We start from the raw sequence: 23242 nt of genomic DNA on the forward strand, positions 1-23242 counted from the left end.
ACTAAAAGCTTTATAAGTTCTATCAATGTTGTATTAAATCAGATACCACAGCAGTTTCGTGGCAGCTATGCTACTCAAGAGCATTACGTTTTCTTTTTGATTCAGCATTCAGGACTGAATAAGCGACCAGATCATTTCCTGCTGCAGCTAAACTACAAATGTTCTTCGGAAGACAAATAATTCTAACCCATGATCTAAAGTAGGCAGATTGCCACACTCTCCACTCCCATGAAATTTTGCCCCTCTACGAACGCTTTTCACTTTCCCAGAAAAGCAACCTGAAAACTTGCGAATTCATCTTGCAAATTTATCAGAAATTCACTTTCTGATAAAATGTCTATGAATTACAGGTCCAAAAAGCCTCATTGGAAGAGAATGTAAAGAACTTTTTTTTTGAGTCTCCACAACTGGGTGATATAGCACTGCATGCTCACTGTGTACAAAATAGACTCCCTGTACGTTTCTGCACTTGAAATGAGTATTGCTAATCCACCTGTAGTGGCTATCATTGCCAGGTGGGTATTAGCTTTGTACAAAGTAGCTATCTGTGGAATTGGGAAAGCTATGATAATGGATTACTTAAATAGATACTATTTGTGTAATAGCAATAGTACTTAGACTTATATAATGCTTCACGGTGCTTTACAGCCCTCTCTAAGCGGTTTATAGACTCAGCCTATTGTCCCTAACAATCTGGGTCCTCATTTTACTGCCCTCGGAAGGATGGAAGGCCGAGTCCACCTTGAGCTGGTCAGGATCGAACCCCTGGCAGTGAGCAGTGAGTTAGTTTGCAATACTGCATTCTAACCACTGCGCCATCACGGCTCATATACAGTGACTTTCTGATTTGTTCCACTCTAATTTCAGATGATGATTTTATCCATTCAGTCATGTCCAACTCTTGGCAATTCTATGGGCCAGGTGTCTCCACATTTTTCAATCTTGCACTACTTTTTTGAGTTTTTCTATGCTCTGGCTGGTGTCAAAAGCTTTGATGATGTCCAACCACTGAGTTTTTTGGCGGCATGATTTCCTTTTACCACTAACTCTTCCAAACATAATTGCTTTCTCCAATAAATTCCCCTGCCTGACATGGCCAAAATAAGACACTTCGTCTTAGGGGAGATGCAAATTCTGTTTGTGATTGCCACTAGCAAAAAAAGAGTCTCAAGCACTCTTCTCTCACACACACACACAGATTTGGAAACGAAAAAGCTCGTGTTGTTGTCTTTTATGACTCTGTACATATGGAAAGGGATTGGAGGATATTTAAGTCTCCTCCAATCTTCGCACGGTGGATTGAGTAAAGTCAAGTCCGCACCTACCATGCTAAAATGAAGTAAATAAATAAATAAATAAATAAATAAATAAATAAAGTAAATAAATAAATAAATAAATAAATAAATAAATAAATAAATAAAGTAAATAAAGTAAATAAACCCACTACTATAACAAAAATTATAACTACATTCATGCGAGCTTCTGACAACTTTCAGAGCTGTTGCAGCAGCTTTCGGAAGAGCAGCTGGGATGATGTTGCAAAGAAATAACTGAGCCACGATAAGGTGCTGTAATATTATATTGAATAATCTTCAGGGGATAGGCATTCACGTTGTTATAAAGCTCCTTGCAAGATCAATCTTTGCACTAACAATATTTGTATTGACTATCTAAACTGGAACTGCTATTGGCTCTACTGTTTCACTTCCGGTAAAATGAGTCACAGATGGGGTCCTATTTTTTTAGCTTACAATTCTGGAAGGGGGTTCTTAAACCAACACAAAGCATTATAGACAGAGACAGAGACATATAAAAATAGTGAATGAAAATGACTAAAAAGTGAAAGTTTCCCCTGTTCAGTCATGTCTGACTCTAGGGGGTGGTGCATTCATCTCCATTTATTAGCTGAGGAAGCCAACGTTGTCTGAAGACATTTCGGTGGTCATGTGGCCAGCATGACTATGTGACAAGGCACCTCCCCACTGAAGTGGTACTTATTTATCTACTCACATTTGCATGCTTTCGAACTGCTAGATTAGCAGGAGCTGGAGCAAGAAACAGGAGCTCACCCCTTCGTGCAGTGCTCTCGGGTCTCAAACCCAGACTGTCAGTTTTGCAGCTGACAAGCTCAGCATCTTTAACCACTGAGCCATCACGCCCCTCTTGAAAAAGACTAATTATCCTTAAAACATTTGGACCAGGGGTGCTATTCAGCAGGTTCTGGAGAACTGGTAGTGGAAATTTTGAATAGTTCAGACAACCGGCAAGTATCACCTCTGGCTGGTCCCAGAGTGGGGTGGGAATGGAGATTTTGCAATATACTTCCCCCAGGAGTGGAGAGGGAATAGGGATTTTGCAATATCCTTCCCCTGGAGTGGGGCGGGAATGGAGATTTTGCAGTATCCTTCCCCTGCATGCCCACCAAGCCACACCACGCCCACCAAGCCACGCCCACAGAACCGGTAGTAAAAAAAAATTGAATTCCACCACTAATTTGGAGCCATATTTTTCTTAACTTCAGGGATGAATAAGTCCTTTAAAACTATTGAAACCTGCTGCCTCTGTATATGTTAGAAATACAACTCCCAGAATTCAAAGCCAGTGTTGGAATTCTGGGACTTGTCATCCTAACGTAAGTAGAGAAGCTGCAGATTGGGGAAGTCTTGATTTAAAATGATAGGTATATTTTGGCAACCCCTCTGCTAAATGTATTATACAAAAATAACAGATCACGATTTCATAGAGTAATCTGTCTGCCTTTGGGGAGAAATTTGGCAAGTTGCAAGACAAACACAAAATTGAACAGAAAGGAGAGGATGCCATAAAAAATATGACTGACCTGTATGCCAGCAACATCATAAAAGTAAAGTCTCCTTCAAGTTGAACTCAACTCCTGGTGACTTTAAAAACACATCCATGTAGCTTTCTTGGCAACGACACAGAAGTGCCTTTTTCTAAGTTTTTTTTTTAATTTTATTTCCCAGTCTAGCCCAATCCCTTGGGATTTCCTAGTGGCCTTCCATCCAAGTGATTGACTTAAGTCTGATTCTGCTTTTTCTTTTGAGATCAGCCAATCAGTCAAGGACAACTACCTACAGTAGCTGGGGTAACAACCAGCTCTTCCAATTTTCTCACAAATTAAAATAGGGATATATTTTCCTGCACTCTCCAATCACAAGATATTCACCAGATCATCACTTTTTTATTGCTGAAAAAAACTGCATAAAGTGTCTGCTTTATTTAGTTATCATAAAATAACTTGTCCTCCCCTGATTTGAAAGACCAGAGCTAATGCGAGTTCTCATTAAAGATAATGGTATGCATGCAGTTACAACTAGTCCAGGCAGTCACCAAGAGTCAAGATTGACTAGAAGGCATTAAAAAAAAAACCTTTTGATACAAAAAGGTTTGTCCATTCTTCCATTCCCAAACATTCTATGAAAACAATTCAGTTTTTAATAAATTCAAGAAAGCCATCAAAGTGGACGCTAAATTAGCCTAAAAAAAAAAAAAAGACTTCGTTAAAATAAGAACAAGGAAAGAAAAGCATTATCTGCCAGTCCCTGCTTCCTTCACCCCTCATAAACACCTGCACGAAACAGGCCAATCCTAGGCCAAATAGGCAGTCCTGTAGGTACTTAGAAGCCAAGCCATATCTGACTCTGTAAATTAAAATGTTCACCCTGAATTGCATCCAGAAAGTTATTGGTGACCCCATGAAGGGTCTGCAGCACCAGCCTTAACCAGTTACTTTAATAAGATGTAATACCCTATTCAGGCCATAAGGGAATATGACTGAAAATAAATAAATAAGTGATATTTGTCTGGTTATTCTGTAACCTAATAAAGAACAAAATAATATCTATTGGAATAAGCAAATATCTGGTGAACGTCAATGCTACAAGTGCCCCTCTGCTTACGTTAGGACAGCATCCCAGAATTTCACATTTCTATGAATACTACATCAAAAATCAGAGACATGTCACTTCTATTAGTTTCTTTGAAAAATTAGCATCCTAACACACTCTAAGGTGCATTTCTGTGTAATGTATTATATGCGACTACAGTTTAATTACACTCTGGAGAGAAGTGAACTGAGTATATAGGAATGACAATTCTAGCAACTCTTGGTTATACTTGAAGAAAACAATTCCCAAAGGCAAAAAAAAAAAAAAAGGACTTGTGATTTTATTAGAGACAAGAATCAGAAAATACATCTGCCTTTGATCAGCAGAAGTGGATGGAATTGATAAAGTTTCTCTGTTCTCCACACGTCACAAGCATATTGGGCAGTAAAAGGACAGAAAGAAACACTCTCTCATTTGGGAATATCTCATGTTTTGATGAACACACTAAGATAGACGGAAAGTGCCTGTCAGACCATACCAAGCCTGTTTTTAGGCTCAGCTGCAGCAACAAAGCTGCATGTAGGACTTGGCACTTCACACCTCCCTGTTGGCTCCATGCCACAACATGCCTCCTGGGACTGACACATACATCCAGTTCCTCTTTCCAAAGCTGGCCTCTAAAATTAGGCAATCTGAAGAACTCATAATTCACTTTAGCGCTGCCACTAAATAGTTTCAATAAAGAAATAAGCAACATCCACATATATTGTACAAAAGCCCATGTCACACTGACCCAGGGCGATTTTGGGCGACACAGGTGAGAGCTCTTTCACATGTTGCATTCTTCTTGTGCACATGTAATGCCTGATAAAACGAATGTAATCCAGGCAGGAGCCCAACCCATTTTTAAAGACATAGATGCATAGGACAAGCCAGCTGGCAATCTCTGCTCTGTGATGCGTCTGCCTCTTTAAAAACCTATCTTGGCCTCTTCTCGTCTTGTGTAAAATGGTTCTCAGGCTGGCCCATTTCTTAGATATGTGTCATTGCATCTGGGGGGGACAAAAACATTACCATTCAACATCGATGAGCCAAAAGCCAATGTTCAAAATAGAATTCTTCAAGGAAAGTGCTCCTTCCCCACCCCCACCCCTTAGTTTCTTGAAAGTATCTGCAAAAATGCAAAACAAACCAACTTAAATAAAGAATGAACTCCTAGGAGCACAGATGTTTCAAATAAGATGATTACGGCACATTTTAAATGGTTGCTGAACCTTTCAGAACAGGATCCAAGGTGATGGTAATTGAGTCCTTCCCTCTAACCCAGAGAATCCTGGGAGGTCCTGCTTGCTTGGCTTTCTGTGGTTCAATGGAGCAGCCTGCCTTGTTCACCCCTGCTTCTAATTCCTGCTGCTGCCCAGTTATTCCTTCCCGATTTCTTTGTAGCCAGTTTCAAAGAAAAATCCTGCCAAACACCCACACCACTGAAATGTGCTCAGAGAGATGGGGGTGAGGATTGTCACTGGCCCAGGCGCAAACTTTCCTGCTTGTCCTTGTTCAGTTCTGGGTCCCCCCTGTGAAAGCACAGCTGCCACCACGAGTGATCATTATTATGTTGAGGTCATCACTGCCCCCAGGTTAACTGTATGAAAATAAATGGTTGGGAAGATGTAGGGTAGGGTAAAGAGGAGGGAGGGGAGAGAGAAGGTCTTTTAAAAGTTATTTTGTCCTACTGAGACTCTGAAGGGAAGACGAGTACAAGCAGAAATATTTGGCTTGAAAGAGAAAACTGCCATCCCTTCTGGTTCCACTAAATAAATTATAGATCAGAGTCGCAATTCAGAGAGAGCTGTTTGGTGATCCAGAACCGTCAGGCTGCTTGCGGACAGCTAACTCTTAGGAAGAAGTACTAATTTCTAAATAGTTTTCATTGAACTGATGCTTAAAGAAAAGGAGGCTTGTCTCTGGCTAACCAATCTCTTAGACTCAGTATTATCTTCACATGTTGATCTCTTCAGTATGGCAATTTCTTTCTTTCTTTTTCTTAAGTATTTTATGCATTAGAAGGGAGAACTAATCTACTGCCCTTTCCTTTTATATCCCTTATTCTTTCTAAACTGGCAAACATGGAAGACATCTTGATGGTCTTCCTTCCAGGAATCTCACAAACAAACTCCATAATCAGGTTTGCTCAGTCACAGGCCTTCCAAAATGCTACGTCTTGGTAACAACCTAAAAGATTGTTCAATAAAGAGTTCAGGCTTTCTCTCCATTTTACTTCTTGATTCAGTCCACAACATCTCTAGGAACCTCTTTTTTTTTATGACTATCTGAGCCTCCCAGAATCATGCACTGACCAATTCATAACAGTACCATTTTCTGCATCCCATCCCCCCCGAAAAACAGGAAGTATAATCCCTCAGACTTCCTTTACACGTCTAAAACAACAAAGAAAATAAACACCAACTTCCAAAACCTACCTTGAAAAACCAAGCATTGCCCACTTAAATGTGGACATGACGTTACCGGCTATTCACTGCAGCCCTCTGTCTTTCTACCCACGCTCCAAAATGTTGCCCATCCCTGTCTTCAGGGGCTACTGTTAGTCACTGGAGATACTGCTGGGTTACATGAACTAATGGACTGGCTCACTACGAGGCAACTTTATATGTCGAGAAATATTTCCATTATATAGAAGGATTTAGAAAGCTTTACCTAATCTTATTTGCATGCATGGTTGAAGAAACTTACTAGCAGAACTCTTCCTTTCTCATTGCAACCCCTACTTAAATTACTTTTTCTAACACAGAGATTAGCCTCACAATATAAAATCACAGCATCAGCAGAATCAAGCTCCTGGGGGAGCATTAACACATGCAACACCCCACCTGCAGCTTGTCGTGATTCGATCAAACCAACCACAGTCTGCTGAACATATAACTCAGCTTTTGAAATCCACTTTTGTCTCATAAACTGAGAATGGGAAGTTTCAGAAACAATTTGTCTGGCAAAAAAAAAAAATAGTTATGGACCATTAAAGGAATCTCCTCCAGGAACAAATACTCAAAAAAAAAAAAAGTCACTGTACAATAGCTTTGCAAGTTGCAGTGTGTGTGTGTGTGTGTGTGTTTGTGTGTGTAAATGGTAAAAATGAAATGCTGGGCAAACAGGAACAAAAATAAATGTAGCAATGATCAGCATAAGTGGTACTTATGAGAAAATTAGAAAATAAACAGAACATAAAATAACTGCTAGATAGCAATAGCACTTAGACTTATATACAGTGGTAGGATTCAGCTAGTTCACACCACTTCGGGACAACCGGTTGTTAACTTTCTGAGCAGTTTGGCTAACTGGTTGTTGGAAGAAATCATTAGGGCAGAGAACCGGTTGTTAAATTACTTGAATCCCACCACTGCTTATATACCACTTCATAATGCTTTACAGCCTTCTCTCTCTAAATGTTTTACAGAGTCAGCCTATTGCTCCCAACAATCTCAGTCCTCATTTTACCAACCTCGGAAGGACGGAAGGCTGAGTCAACCCTGAGCCAATGGTAGGATTATTAAAAGACATTCGGAAGTTAAAACTGAATATGATGCCAGGTTATAAAAGGTGAATAAGCTTTGAATTTGACAAGCAGAAATACTGCAACCAGGGCTCAGGAAGTCACAGTGGTCAATCGGGTCAATATCTGATACAGGCACCAGACTCTTCTGGCTCTAATGCAATTGAATGCCAGTCATTTCTTCAGTGTTATTTTTAAACACTGTATTATTAATGTGTTCTAAAATACATTGGGATATACAAGTTTTGTACACACTTAGCTATCTTCAGAATGTTGGGAAAGAGGCATAAATAGTATCTATAGAAATTATCTTTCCTCAAAAAAAGATGGACCAGGAACTCATAGCAATTTTTTCTGTTGGGGATGACTATCAATCTATGTCCCATCCAGTTATTCCAAGAGAAGAAAGAAGGAATCCTCATTTCTGTATTGTGGCTTCTTCGTCCACTAGCTGCTGTTGAGCTCTAACCTGGTATCTTAAATTGATCAGAGTTGATAGTTGAAGTCCATTGCACCTGGCAAGTACTATATAGTGGTGGGAAAATGTCTTGGACTAATCCCATAGGTACTTTTTTTCAATAAGCAACTGGACTTGGTTTTTTCCCTGAGGATGTTTCGCTTCTCATCCAAGAAGCTTCTTAAGCTTCTTTTGAGAAAAGCACTTTTGGGACTGAAGAAGTTTCTTGGATGAGAAGCGAAACATCTTCAAGGAAAAAACAGTCCAGTTTGCTTTTTGAAAAAAAGCACTTTTGGGACAACCATGACCTGGATGACTGAGAATCTCCATAGATCTCTTGGACTAATGCTCAAAAAAGATGAATTAAAAAATTCTGCTATTCCCAAGAAAGATGGAGGAGGGGAATCCAGAGAGCTAGGAAACCGTACATTCTATTCTACATAACAGCAAAAGCCACCATCTAGCACCGAAATGTTCAGTTAAGAAGCCGATTAGCTATAATAACTGAGTGCAAGTACTTCATAGAAAACCGCCTTGCGCTACGTTAGTAAACTGCCCACCGGCTTCAGTACTGTTTACTGTAACTAGATATGCTGAGAGTAAACCAGAGGTCTCCTGCATGCAAACCATGTGCTCCCTCCTGAGCTACAGCTTGGATCAAACTGATCAAACTCATTATCCAGAATTCCAAATCAGTCAATTTCACCCTGCATCCTGTCCTATATTATGTGAATGTCACCACTCTATAATTTATCATTTGACCCTTGTTTTGGCTCTCAGGAAACCATTCAGATCCAGAGTCCGACTGTGCATAACACAATGCTGCCTGGCACACAGGAAACATTAACATTACCTTTCAACATAACAGGCAAGTCCCATACTTTGAAATAGAATCTCCCAGCCATTAAACACAAATAAAGCCTTTTTCTACCCCAAGCAAGACCAGCCCTGTAAATGAACTGCACACAAAGAGAGAACAAACAGTATAGAATGTCCGCTTGCTTTTGTGTGCTGAAAATCCAGTGTTTCAGCTTACATACGGCTGCCTCTCCTATCTATTCCATCAGTGTGAGATACCATGTAATGTGAATCTTTTACCTTCCATTTCCCACCCTTTTCCTTTTTAAAAGTCAGTGTGTGCAAGAGAATTAGTCAACCACTTCACATTGTTATAGTCAAGTGGGAAAGGCATTGTACAGAATTGCAAGATTTAAATCTAGTTGATGAATAGGCAGCTACTTTTTAAGTAGCCTGTCCAGACATAATCTCCCCTCTCCATTCTCCATGATCTAAAAGCACTTCAGGAACACTCAGCATCTCACCAATATGAAATATTTGGAGAATCTTTCACATTATCAGTCTAGACATAGCCTGATTAATAACCAATTAAATGGATCCTAGTTTAAAAGCTATCTATCAAAATGATTACACCATTCAGTTCAACATATTGTTGTAATGTTTTCTGTTTAGAGTTCAGAATCAAATCTACTACAAGAATGTTCCATGTCTGACTGATGGCAAAAGACTTTTTATGCTTCTAAATAAACCCTAATTGTTTAAGTGTAACATAATTTTTTAAACATTGAAGTTACTCAACTCCTGGGATCACTGATGAGACAGATCAAACTCTCACAAAGGTTATGACTACTGTTGTGACCCGCCAACTGCCAGCAGAGCTGATGGCAGACTCGGACAATGAGGAGGTTGGGGTGGAACTTGGGCCAGTGCTGGAGTCTGGGGAAGGCTCTGATGGATGCTGTGTGTTGGATGCAGAGATAGAGCCAGGGCCGTCTGACATTTCCCAGCCACCGGAGAGGCAGCTACCTTTGGAGGCTGATATGAGTAAGGAGGAAAAACAGCTGGGGACTGTTCCAGATGCACATATGCACAGAGCAGTTAGGAGAGGTGAACAAAGGAGAACAAGGAGTCGACTTGGGAAGCAAAGCACACATGGACACTGAATGGCCCCTCCCTGGCTGGGGAATAAATAGAAGGAAAGGGGAGTGGTTGTCGTAGGAGACAACAATTCGTATTTCTGAAGATTTTGCATATTGTGTTTCATGCCACAAAGACTGCTTGCCAGAACTTTTTGCAGCCTTTCGGCTGGGAGCTCATGACCTTGCAATTATCGCAAGGAACTGATAAGGTTTTTACTACAGTTACAGTACAGTACAGTAATACTCCTTGAAGGACTATTGCCTGGACTTTTCGGTGGGTGAATGCAATTAATTCACAAGAGGTAAATAAAGAGGGGTTTTCGTGACAAGGAGTCTGTTTCTTGCTTCTGCTAAGACTGGGTCAAAACAAGTACTTTATCCATCCTCAAAGTTATGACTACACACACACCTGTGGTCACATGACTGAATTTTGGGCTCTTGTCAACCAATTTGTATTTATGGCCAATTGCAGCATCCTGTAGATTCATGATCACAATTTGCAACTTTTTTGACATTTTCCACTGCGGCGGCAGCCATGGTGACTCACTTAACAACCATCATACAAATGGTTGTAAAATCAAGCCACGTCATATACATGCTTAATGACTGCAACAACTTAACAACCAGTATTCCAGGCTCAATTGTAGTCGTAAATCAAGGACTACCTGTAGAACAGGAAGGATAGTTTAACCTTTCTGAGTTCTAATTTTCTGAGTGGAAAATATATTCATAATGGATGGACCCAGCAAGACATCAAAATAAACATTACTGTATTTTATTCGTCTCCACCTCTTATCCCATTGAAACCAAAGGGATGAATCTGGTCTCTCTTTTGTCCCTCCATTTTTCCACAACCAATCATAAATAATAGATGGACTTCCACTATTAACTTCTTCTACCATACCATTTTCCTATGTTAGAAGTTTTGAGGACATGTTGTTCCAACGGAGAATCTGAGAAGTTCAAAGATAATGACCAGCAAGTTGTGATTTTTCCATTCACCCCAAATTTAGGTAGGCTGAAACAATACACTCAGAACAGTCATGGATGGGGTACTTCCAGATTAGATGCTTGTTTTCCAAAAGATGATCCTTCGTTTAATCCCTTTTAGTTAGCCACAAAGTTCCCTAGAGGAGTTTCAATCAACGAGCCTCTCATTTACTATCATTTACCTCATAGTATTATCATGAGGAATCTTTTTACAAAAGGAAAGACAATTCCTTTCAGAAAGGAATTACCGTAAAAAAACAACAACAAAGAAATATAGTGAAAAGTATACTAACAGTCATTGGAATTACCTAGACCATTTAAGCAATGAATAAGGCAAAATCATTTTCTTTTATTTTTGTAATTTGCCTCATATTTAACAAGCTAATGGTCTACTCATTTTGGTACTGGATCACTGTATGTCCATTGTCTTGGCTTATTTTATTCAAGTTTGACCAATCAGAGAAGCCGATGAATCACCTCCATGCTTTAGGCACACCCAAGAATAGCAGATAGAAGTACCGTAAATTCTCTTACCATATTTGTCTCCATCTTCTCCTTTGGCACTGATCCGCCTTCCCAGCACCTGGATATGCTTCCCGCTGGTTCGGCTGTAGAGCTGATAAAGTCTGAGCTGCTTCCTGCTGACATCGTCTCTTGCTCGTGTCTGATTTTCCACATGTATCCGAAAATCCACATTTTCTTCAGCAACAAACATCTAATTTTCAAAACCAGAAAAAACAAACCAGAAATGACGATGCCATTTTCAATGCACAGATGTCAAGTAGCACAGTCAATAATGTCTAACCAACTTTCAGAAGCTCGTAGACATTAAGGTTGATGGCTGGCCATTGGAATCTGCAAGATGACATGTTGAGAGCTAACCCTGATTTGACTTGTTTCGTGAAGGACGGGCTACAACTGTGGGAATATCCCCAGTTATAGGAATAGGAGAAGGAATAGCTAGGGTAACAGTCAGATAAGGGATAGTCCACAGAAGGAATGGGAGTGAAGAAACCATTTTCCAAGTTCTCTGGAAAGTAAAGGCAGGAAAGAGGAGAAATGTGTTCAGGCTTGCAATATTTTGTTATGATAACCTTAAATAAGGGTAACGTTAGTAGTCATGGTTTTGGTTTCTTCTCTGGACTACCTTGAAAGGTTGGCATGCCCTTGGTCTCCAGAACCCCATCAAGTTCTCTGTTGGAGAAGAAGTTACTAGGTTGAAGCTCCTTTTCATTCTACCTGAAAGCATGGAGTTAAGAGCACACAGTGTTGAATGACAGTGCCAGGAAGCTACAGGTAGTCCAACTCAAGCCTTATGCCAGCATCCAGCAGTGCATTTCCTTGACACACACCCGAAAGTCCTTTTGACATCACCATGTTGCAAAATCAAGCAAATCCAGACCTACTATATGCCCAGCAAACAAAACAAAAAACAAAAAAACAGAGCAACTCAATATGAAAGCAAACAGAACTATATTTCTGGATGAGCCTAATGATTACACGTACTCCAACTAATTTGGGAAAGAACCACCGCTCATTTATGATGAAATATGTGCCTGATATTGTGCAGGAGAAAGAGCATGCAAAGTCGCGAGTGCCTCTCCCCCAATTTTTAAAATCAATCTAACTTTTATTTGTATCCCACCTTTTATTCCAGACTCAAGATGCTTTCTTCTCTCCTTTTTTCCCCACAACAACCATAGGTAGATCTGAGAAGGACACTGAAATCGCATACATTTTTTGGTATTCTTGCCAAAATTACACAGAAGAAACAAATGCACATACACATACATGTGTGCTATGCAAAGCTCTATCTATCCTCATTTGTCCCCCCCTATCCTTAATGTCGCATTTTCTCTTAAGAATGCGTAAGTGGTCAAAATGCCCATCCTAGATTATTGAAGATGTATAAATATAATTAATGTAGGGTCGGGTCTGCCCAGTTGCCATTTTAGAACGGTGGGGAGGGAGAAAAGAGAGAGTAGGAGGTAGGAAAGAGGAGAAGAGGAAGGAAGAGGGGTAGAAGAGGGAGAAGGAAGGTGTAGGGTGGAGGGAGGAGAGGATGTAGATAAGAGAAGGAGAGGAAGGTCTGGAAAGTAAAAGAAGGTAAAAGAGGGAAGAGTGTTAAAAAGTGGGGTGGTGACTGGGCAGGCCTGACTAATTGTATATAACTGTACATTGAATGAGTTGTTCGACATGATCGTAAAAATAAAACTTTTTTATGGAAGAAAATGCCCATCCTAGGTAACCTTGAATTTAATGAATATTTTATTTTCATTAGCTGCAAAAGGATAGCAATGCTTTTAACAAATGAATAGAAATCTAAGTGTGGCTTGGCTTATTCTACCGAAACATTTAATAATGTAAGGTATATAAAAAGGGTTCAGCTGCTTTTAAAGGAGTTTCATTTCTAAAAATTAAATATGTCTCCATTTAGGCCTCTTTCTGGTTTCAAAAAGTAAAGCAACATGTCCCTTTAATACTCCAAAAACACTTCTTTTAACTTCCAGACCAGCCTAATAGCAATTATTTCCTTTATGACCTTCCAAACATATAAAATTATCTCAGCAACGTCAACATGAAATATCTAAGATGTCTCTTTCCATCGTCTGGAAAGTAGGGTAATCACTATTTTGTTTTCATGGTTTGGGCAGATTTCCACTCTGTCAATTAGAAAATTTGCAAAGCCGCTTCCTGAGTTCTTTTTTTGTTTCAGGTGTGTCTTGAAAAATAACAGATTATTATTTGCTACCATTTTCTTTTCCAATCTTAACTGCAGCAACCTTCATCAGCAAATTGCTGGGTTGAGGTTGTTGATCAAATCAGAGATGGGCTAGAGCAGTGATAGTTAACCTTTTTGCCATCACGTGCCAAAAGTGGGGGGGAGCACGGGGGGGGTCATGCATGCGCCCATACCCATAATTCTATGCGCCCTGCCCTGCCCCCCCATGCATGTGTGCACGACCCCCCCTCGCACTCCCCCCCCCACTTTTGGCACGTGATGGGGGGGGAGTGCGGGGGGGATGGCCCAGTAAGCCTGTTTTTTGCTCTCCCCAGGCTCCAGAGCCTCTCTAGGAGCCTGGGAGGGGGAAAACGGCCTTCCCCACCACCCCCGGACACCCTCCAGAAGCTGGAAATGGTCCATTTGCCAACTTCTGACTGGAAGTCAGCAAACGGGCCATTTCTGGCCTAAGGAGGGCCTCCGGGGGAGTTGGGAAGGCCGTTTTCCCCCTCCCCAGGCTCCTAGAAAGGCTCTGGAGCCTGGGGAGAGCGAAAAATGGGTCTTACACACACACAGGCTCTCTGGAGGCAGGAAACAGCCTGTTTCCCGACTTCCAGTGGGCCCAGAAGGCCCGAAAATCAGTTAGCCGGCACGCATATGCACGCCAGAGCTGAGCTCGCATGCCCATCGATATGGCTCCACGTGCAACCTGTGGCACACATGCCATAGGTTCGCCATCACGGGGCTAGAAAGATCCTATTTAACAATGACGTATGTTTCTAATGAAGTTAACTACTATAGGCTCATACATACAAATGGTAACACGTATCTTTGTGTGTCTCTGTTGCACCTGATAGAGAGTAACAATGAATACAGGTAATGCTTGACTTACAACCACAATTAGCCTGAAATTTATGTTGCTAAGTGAAATATTTGCTAAGTAAGTTTTGTCCCATTTTATGACTTTTTTGGTCACATGTATTAAGTGAATCACTGCAGCTGTTAAGTTAGTGAATAATGGTCATTAAGTGAATCTGGTTTCCCCATTGACTTTGCTTGTTAGTCGGTAGCAAAAGGGGATCACATGACCCACAGGATACTGTGACTGTCACAAAAAAGAGTCAATCACCAAGCGTCTGAATTTTGATCAGATCTGAGTAGGTAGCAACAAACGCAGTCCTTAAGAAAAGTATACTTTATTCGAACAGCTGGGAATTAGCTTATTCCCAGCGTCGTGTAACTCGATATAGAACAAAGGCTTCACCAACAAACAAACATTCTTCGGTTATCACAAACCTGAGTTCAGTTTGTATAACTGCCAAGGTCCTTTCTGATAAATGTCCAGAGCAGAGAACAGAGCAAAGAGCGCAGCTGCAACGTTGCTTTCCGGCAAACTGAGACACCAGTGCTGGTTTTGTTTTAAACCTTATGGGAGGAGCCAATCATCTCTTGGCCCTACTCCCGAGGTGACCTCTCTGCTTGAGCTGCTCTTGCCTTCTGGCAGCTCTTCTCATACGGGCTTTAGGAACAGGCTCCTCACAGTCCGATTCCATTGACAGCTCCTCAGGCTGCTGACGGATCACGACACACATGACCATGGGGGTGGTGCAATGTTTGTAAGTGTAAAAAACGGTCATAAATCACTTTTTTCAGTGACACTGTAATTTCAAACTAAGTGAACTGTTGTAATTCAAGAATTACATGTATGTGTCACTTTTTGTTATCACTTCTCTGAGAGTATTAATTTCTCAAAATGTGGAAATGAGGTTGCTATTGGAACTTCAATCCATCTTACTCTTGCCATTTTCCATTATTTTCACTGAAAGCACGCACACAAAACAAAGGAAACAAGAATGTTTCTCACTGGATTGAGTAACAATTTCATCTTCCCACCTCTAAAAGGTAAAGGTTCCCCTCGCACATATGTGCTAGTCGTTCCTGACTCTAGGGGGCGGTGCTCACCTCCATTTCAAAGCCGAAGAGCCAGCGCTGTCCGAAGACGTCTCCGTGGTCATGTGGCAGGCATGACTAAGCACCAAAGGCACACAGAACGCTGTTACTTTCCCACCAAAGGTGGCCCCTATTTTTCTACTTGCATTTTTTACGTGCTTTCGAACTGCTAGGTTGGCAGAAGCTGGGACAAGTAATGGGAGCTCACCCCATTACACGGCAGCACTAGGGATTCGAACCGCCGAGCTGCCGACCTTTCGATCGACAAGCTCAGCGTCTTAGCTACTGAGCCACCGCATCTCTTTTACCATCTCTTTTTCCCTTTTCCTCATCTCTGCTATCCTGTAAATTTGACACACACACACACCACCCATCATGTAAGTTTCTAGACAGTTAGGAAGTTGACACAGACCATAGATTTTCTTGATCTATAAGTCTTCCTAGTGGCATGGGAAATTACTCTTATGCTAACTTTCATTTAACAGAATGAGATGAAGCCTTCAGCAGGCATCTGTTTCTGGCTTTTAGAACCACAGAAAGGAATATGGTGTAAAACAGGTACAGCTGATTTTTGCAGAAGACAAAACCGTAAGAGTTGAAGCGCAGAGGAGAACGCAGAGCTAGAAGCAGGAAAAAGGCCAAGCACCTGACAATGAAAGATCAGATGAGTATTGTTTTATTTAGTGTGATGGGGAAAAAATAGTTGAAATTCTGGGAGGAGGCGGGAAGGTGTGAAATTTTTGCACAATATAGTTATGAGATCATGAAAGAGAAGGTTCTTCTTTTTTCCATTGTATGGTATTTTTTCCCCCAATGATCTGCAGCTTTAGTGATTTCCCACACTTCAGTTAAATCCAGATGGACGGTCCCAGGAGGAAACACCTCTATGGTGTTTTTTCACACCAGGAAGCCAGGGCATCCTGGGAATCTGTAGCTTGGCAGGCAAATGAAGAACAGAAAATAGCAGTCTGCCTTCGGTAACCAACCGCAAGTTCATTTTACCCTGAGAATGAGGTAATAAAAACAGAATCTTCTTTTGCAGAAGAGGAAAATAATGGGGAATTAGAGGAGAGATTTCAGCACCGTATTAGTCACAGGTATAGCTGAGGCACAAGCCAGCAGTCGTTAAGAGTGAAGACAAGAAGCAAAAATGGTATAAAAGAAACAGAGTCGAAGCAATTTGCTCAGATTGAATAAAATCTCGGGGGGGGGGGGTGCAGTGGTTCATATAATTAGGTGAACACAACTTGTGAAGTTACTTGACCATACTCAGACACAGCAATCGTGCATCTTAGATGGTACCCTTAAATCACAGAATTCAATATGCCAGATTTCCTGGGGAACCAGAAGTTTCAGAGCCCAACCACTGAAAACTTCAGAGTGTGAGAGGCAGAGAAATGAAATAACAAGAAACAAAAAACAGGACCTTTGTGAGCACAGAACATCTTCTAGGGAAATGGTAATGACACAAGGATACAATTTTTTTGCAATACAAAAAAACCCCCACTAAATCTAAAAAAGAAACCTTTTGCAGATCTACCTCAAATCATGTACATCAGCTTCTATAATTTAACTGCACATGTGGCACAGACAGCCAACATATGATTGGGGCAGGAAAGTCTAGCAACAGAGTTAGATTTTGTGATCTTTTCAGTTAGGTGATCTGAGAACTAAGATTTTCACATCATGCCTTTGCTCCTACAAAAAGGCAAATAGCATTGAATGCTACATTCAGTTCCAAAGAAAGGATGAAGTTAACAGGGATCAATAAAATGTAGCATGCTTCCCTTGCAAAATAACTGCTTCAAACTTGAGTATCTTCAGTTAAAACGATCCAGTTAGAAAAGGCCTCCATCAGCATCCAAGTAAGGCTCTCATTCAATACTTTCACATGCATTTTATTATTTCTTTTTAAGATAGTCATTGTTATGCAAAGTTTTGGCAAAGAATGAGAAGTAGTGAAGGACAGGAATTAAAGACAGGCAACCAAAAGTCTAGTTTACAGCAACATAGTGCACTAATATATTTCCATACGTTTCTTTTCATTGCAGACCATCCTTGTTTTCACCTGCCTCACCGATTTCCTTTTGTCTTTAAACTTCTCAGCTCTTTTTCAGAATGTCATCAACACTATCTAGTCATGACTTTCATGTGCCTTCCTTCCTTCCTTCCTTCCTTCCTTCCTTTCTTAATCTCTGGAACTACTGAGCTGTATCACTAGGCACAACTGGATGGTCAGTGCCATTGCCTGTTTTTAAGCACACTGCCTACCATGTGTTATTAAAAACCAAGTGGAGAGGTGCCTGGGGAAAAAAAACCCTGGCTAAATAACATTCCTGCATCACCCATTCATCCAGGAGTGATAAACTAAAAGAAATCCAATTTCTTTTAGTTTATCACTCCTCAAATGCCCGACACTTCCACCATATAAAACTCACTTTTATTATTCTCTGGATATACCCAAGTCTCACTTTCATATAGCTAAGTAGGTAGGAGCACATTCTTGTCACAATAATTTTCACTTCTTTGGACAAAGAAGTGAATTCATTCATTCCCTAAAACATATCACTTTTCTACCAGCATATATTCAACTTGACATTTCTCCATTCATTTTGCTATGTTTAGTAACCATTCTGCCACTGTATACTAATTCACTTACTTGCTTCACTTATGTAATTACATAATTACATAATTACATAAAAGCAAGTAAGTTCAGGGGCTAGGACGTTGAGTTTGTCAATCGAAAGGTTGGCAGCTCGGTGGTTCAAATCCCTAGTGCTGCCGTGTAACGGGGTGAGCTCCCATTACTTGTCCCAGCTTCTGCCAACCTAGCAGTTTCGAAAGCACATAAAAATGCAAGTAGAAAAAATAGGGACCACCTTTGGTGGGAAGGTAACAGCGTTCCATGCGCCTTTGGCATTTAGTCATGCCGGCCACATGACCATGGAGACGTCTTCGGAGAGCGCTGGCTCTTTGGCTTTGAAACGAAGATGAGCACCGCCCCCTAGAGTCGGCAATGACTAGCACGTATGTGCGAGGGGAACCTTTACCTTTACCTTTAATTACATAAGTACATAAAAGCAAGTGGGGCAATTATGTAAAATGTTTAATTGTTCATTCTGTTTTCCTGTCAAACTGAAATAACTTGGTCTTCAATATATTAATTTTTTGATCCATACACTTCATTGTAAGTTACCTAACATTCCTGCAAATAATTTGATTCTCAATAAACAAGGTATCATCTGCATGTAAAAATGCATTAATACTCCCAATCAATATACTTCTAACACTGAGCATTCTTTACACATTTATTGCATTAAATGCATTAAACAACCATTTGTTCAATATTCATTTTATTCTAATGTATTCATTATTTCCATCACATACCGAAATTCAGCACGAACCCTCAACTCCATATTTATCTAATGCATTCCATAATAGAAGCTTATTCACTTTCTGATATACATTCTCTAAATAACAATAAACTTCTCCTTGCCCATTCATATGTTTCTCAGTGAACTGCTGTAGAGCAAAAATCTATACCTTGCTCTCAAATATTTACTCATTGTTACTTCTCATGTGTTTTCTGTCAGACTCTGCAATGCTTTCCTAGGGATTCCTAACCAGCAAATCCCCATGTTTATACATTCTTTCTTGTTACCTTTTCCTTTTTATAAGAGAATTATAATGGCATTCTTGTAATAATTATGCATGAACTTTATATTCATATGCACATTAAACAAACTACATAGCTAACATCGCATCAATTGCACCAACTTCCTTTGTGAGGTTATCTATTATCAACATTCTATTCACACTTTTCATCATGTTTTGTCTAGGACAGCTACACTTATATTTATAATATCTAAACATAACTATAACATATACAATATCCAAATTTTCATCATTGTGCTCTGAAAAATCCTTCCAGTAAACATCAATAACAGCAATCTAATGCACATTAGATGAGGATCCAATTGATTGTAAACTTTGAGAACATTTCAAGGAGTATTGTATCTGACAACATACTAGAATGATTAGACTCCATTTTCCTGAATCAATTAGTCTTTGGCAGTAACACCATCCTCTTACCAATTGTTTGGAATTCTGATATGCAGTATCATCCTACTTGAAAACTTCTCATCACTGTTGATTGTTTCTCTTTGCAGCCAATTTGGAATCTAATTTGAGTTGCTCTGCTACATCATTGATTGGAGTGCTTTTGGGTAAGTGAAATTCAATGACGTTCCCTTGAAAAGTCTTTGTTAATGCAATCTAAGTAAAAAGCACTTAGGAGATGAAACTGAAATTGAACAGGAAGAAGAAGAAGCTGACTGTTGGGACAAACCTCCCTTCAGCTGCCAGAATTTAGAAATATGAGATGGGACAGAAATACAAGGGCACCTTTGGAGGATGGAGAGAAGCTGATGGGTCCCCTCTGAATTGGATTGACATTCAAAACAATTATTCTAACCTTTGCTTTATTTTATCACATTGAACTAAGCATACTGTGAATTAAACACCGGGAATATGCTCCCTCTTGTACTTTTAACTATTAATACTTTCTGCATAAATCTTGAATTTCTGTAGAAGTCATTCGGGAGAAGGGCGGTATACAAATTTAAATAAATAAATAAATTAAATAAATAATATCAGAATATTGATCCATGGATTCACTCTTTTTTAAATTGACTTCTTTTAAAACTTTGAACACATCAAAATACCTTTTACAAAGGCTCCTTCCACATAGTCTTTTGATACACTCATAAATTAACTCTGTAACAGAATGCTATTCAAGCCACAGCAGGATTGTGTTACTACACAAACTTTGAAACTTGATCCATCCTGGAAAGTTCAGTTAGTTGTATACAATAGGCTTAATTATAAAACATCAAACAACAGCTGTGAACAGCTATGAAATATGTAAAAAAAATACAAAATACAAGGGTAAGTTTATGAACAAACTTTTTTTTCCATCCATCATCATGACTATTTTTACAGGAGAAATGCCTATTCACAAGACAATCTGTATCGTTCTCATAGTTAATAGAGCATAAGCTTTGAGAATATGGGAAGCTATCAAGCGTATTATTAGTATTAGTATTCCTCAATTTATGACCACAATTAATCCCAAAATTTATGTTGCTAAGACAGACAGTTGTCAAGTGAGGTTTGCCACATTGTACGACCTTTCGTGCCACAGTTATTAAGTGAATCACTGCAGTTGTTAAGTTACTATGGTTATTAGAGCCATTAGAAATAAAATAAAATAAAACAGCCATAATAAATGGCTTTAATTAAAAGGTGTTGGTTGTCTTTCCCATTTTATGCCCTTCTCAGCCACCTACAGGTAATGAATATAAAACTTTGTTTCAGATGAATTAAATAGATTCAGTCTTAGATTTTAATTCCAGCTGTCCATTTACTAAACTTCTTTTCTTTCAAAATGTATCATGGTTTTTCAAAGAATTGATTATTTGCTTCTACTGTTTTGGCTGAATGAAAATTTTCAAAAAGAAAAATACTTAATGTCACTTTGTCTGCTTCTAATAACATCACAACATGCTTATACCCCAAGTAAATACATAAGGCTGTAATATCATAGTACAGGCATGCATTGAGTTTATATATTACATTTTTATGCTACCATAATCCTATCAGAGTTATTGTTGCAGAAGAAGAGAGGCAGGTATAGTTGCAGTTCCAAAAAATAGAATTAAAGAATGGAACACAAAGCAAATATCTGCCTTTCACCAATCACAATCCAGTGGTGGGATTCAGCCAGTTCGCACCACTTCGGGAGAACCGGTTGTTAACTTTCTGAGCAGTTGGTAAACTGGTTGTTGGAAGAAATCATTAGGGCAGAGAACCGGTTGTTAAATTACTTGAATCCCACCACTGTCACAATCCATTTTACAGACAGTTGGAATATTGCTTATTTATCTTTGGATGTGTTTGCCTACTAGAAAACTGTAGGGCCTGAAATTTTTGTGATTTTTTTTTAATGAATTGCTATTTTGTGGCACAGTCAAAAAGGATTTTGAGAGTTGGCCATACTGTCCAGAGATTCAAAAAAGACAACTCTGGAGGATGTCAGATTAAGGTTAGGTGCTGTAATTCATGACACAGCATGGAACAGGTCAAAGGAGACATAGCAGAAACCAGTAATTCATGTCACAATGGCCAGCTGAGATTACGGTGTCAAATTGGAGGGGAAGGCCACACACTGTGGGTCACTTTCCAATATTTGCCTGGTAAAATAGATATACTTGATTTCCCACATTTCTTGAAAATACAACAGAACAAGTCAGGTGAATACCCGAGCACCATTGAGCCTAACATTTCATCAGTCCAACAGAATTTGTCATAACATTTTAAGTTTCAGAAGCACTTTCCCTTTCATCAGAAGAGTGCAATCAAGTTATTTATTTAGGCATTTAGTATCCCCACGTGTGTGTGTGTTGACATTCAGCATACTGTATAATACAGCGCTAGATTCTAGAATTTTGAGATCAGAAAGAGAACAATCCCATGGTGTTGCCAGAACCAGCAAAAGATGCATATGTGCTTGCTCATAAAATGCAATTGGCTCTAGCAACTTTTTATAAAGAGCAATAAGAAATTAAGCAAACATTTGCTTAGGCTAACACTAAGAACTACTGAACCAGAGAAAAAGTGCTGAAAGCCAGAAAGAGGGATTAAAAGAAAAATAACACAGTTATTAGTTAATGTACAGTATAATAGGAAGAAAACATTTTGTTCTATTTGAATGTAAATGTTTTTATTTATTTTATTTTATTTATTTGTCACATATATTGGTATATATATGTTAAATTCACAGAAAAACTAAACATTCATAATACTTTGAAATAAGCACTTATCTGAGCTTTGCAGTGCAGTTGGATACTCCACAGGAAAACTCTATATTGAGGATAGATGATAGATAGATAGATAGATAGATAGATAGATAGATAGATAGATAGATAGATAGACAGACAGACAGACAGACAGACAGACAGACAGACAGACAGACAGACAGACAGACAGATAGACAGATATGGATGGACATGCACAAATGTGTAGTTTGGAGAATATTATTGGAAATTCTTTCCAAAATGAATGTATGTAATAAGCTGGAAACAGCTTATGAATGGAGAAATGAACATAAATATATGTTTTTGTGCATTTTCTTTAAAAAAGCAAATTACAATGCAAATTAGTTGAATCAAACTCATAAAAATATACTGAGACATAGTAAAACTGATAGAGAAAAACAAAATGGATAGTTTCATAGGATTTTTCTCATTTTAACAGTTATATTTCTCATCACACCCTATCATGGGATGGTTGGACATGTTCAACTCACAAAAACTGTAATAGATTTGCTTGAATTAAATTTAAACTTTAGGCCATCTACTATCTGATAGCTTTTTTAAAAAATATTTGTTAAATAGCTGTAGTTTAAGGGCATTTGTAAGGGTGAGAAGGCAGCAGGTAATGTTGTTAGTGAAGATGGCAAAATGGACTGTTTTAATTAAAGAAAATATTTTGTCTAGTTTTATCTCTACTTGGAAATTGTTTCTGGACTTTTGCTCAAAACTGGGAAAAAAATAAAACTTTGATTTTAGATTTTGAAGATTAGAATGGTTTTGCAATTAAATCACTACCTTCAAAGCGCTCCATGGCTTAGGGCCTGGGTACTTACGGGACCGCCTGCTGTTACCTCATGCCTCCCACCGACCCGTACGCTCTCACAGAGAGGGACTTCTC

The 23242-nt window shown here is 39.3% G+C and overlaps 1 protein-coding gene across 1 annotated transcript in view; it reads right to left on the bottom strand.

Moving 5' to 3' along the window:
• Positions 1-23242, bottom strand: part of FGF18 (fibroblast growth factor 18) — a 142975-nt gene that overhangs the window by 59078 nt on the left and 60655 nt on the right. Inside the window, 1 exon segment of the mRNA XM_058180841.1 lies at positions 11335-11515. Within this exon segment, the coding sequence (XP_058036824.1) occupies positions 11335-11515 (181 nt within the window).

The sequence above is a fragment of the Ahaetulla prasina genome, chromosome 1, assembly GCF_028640845.1.
Source record: "Ahaetulla prasina isolate Xishuangbanna chromosome 1, ASM2864084v1, whole genome shotgun sequence".
NCBI lineage: Eukaryota > Metazoa > Chordata > Lepidosauria > Squamata > Colubridae > Ahaetulla > Ahaetulla prasina.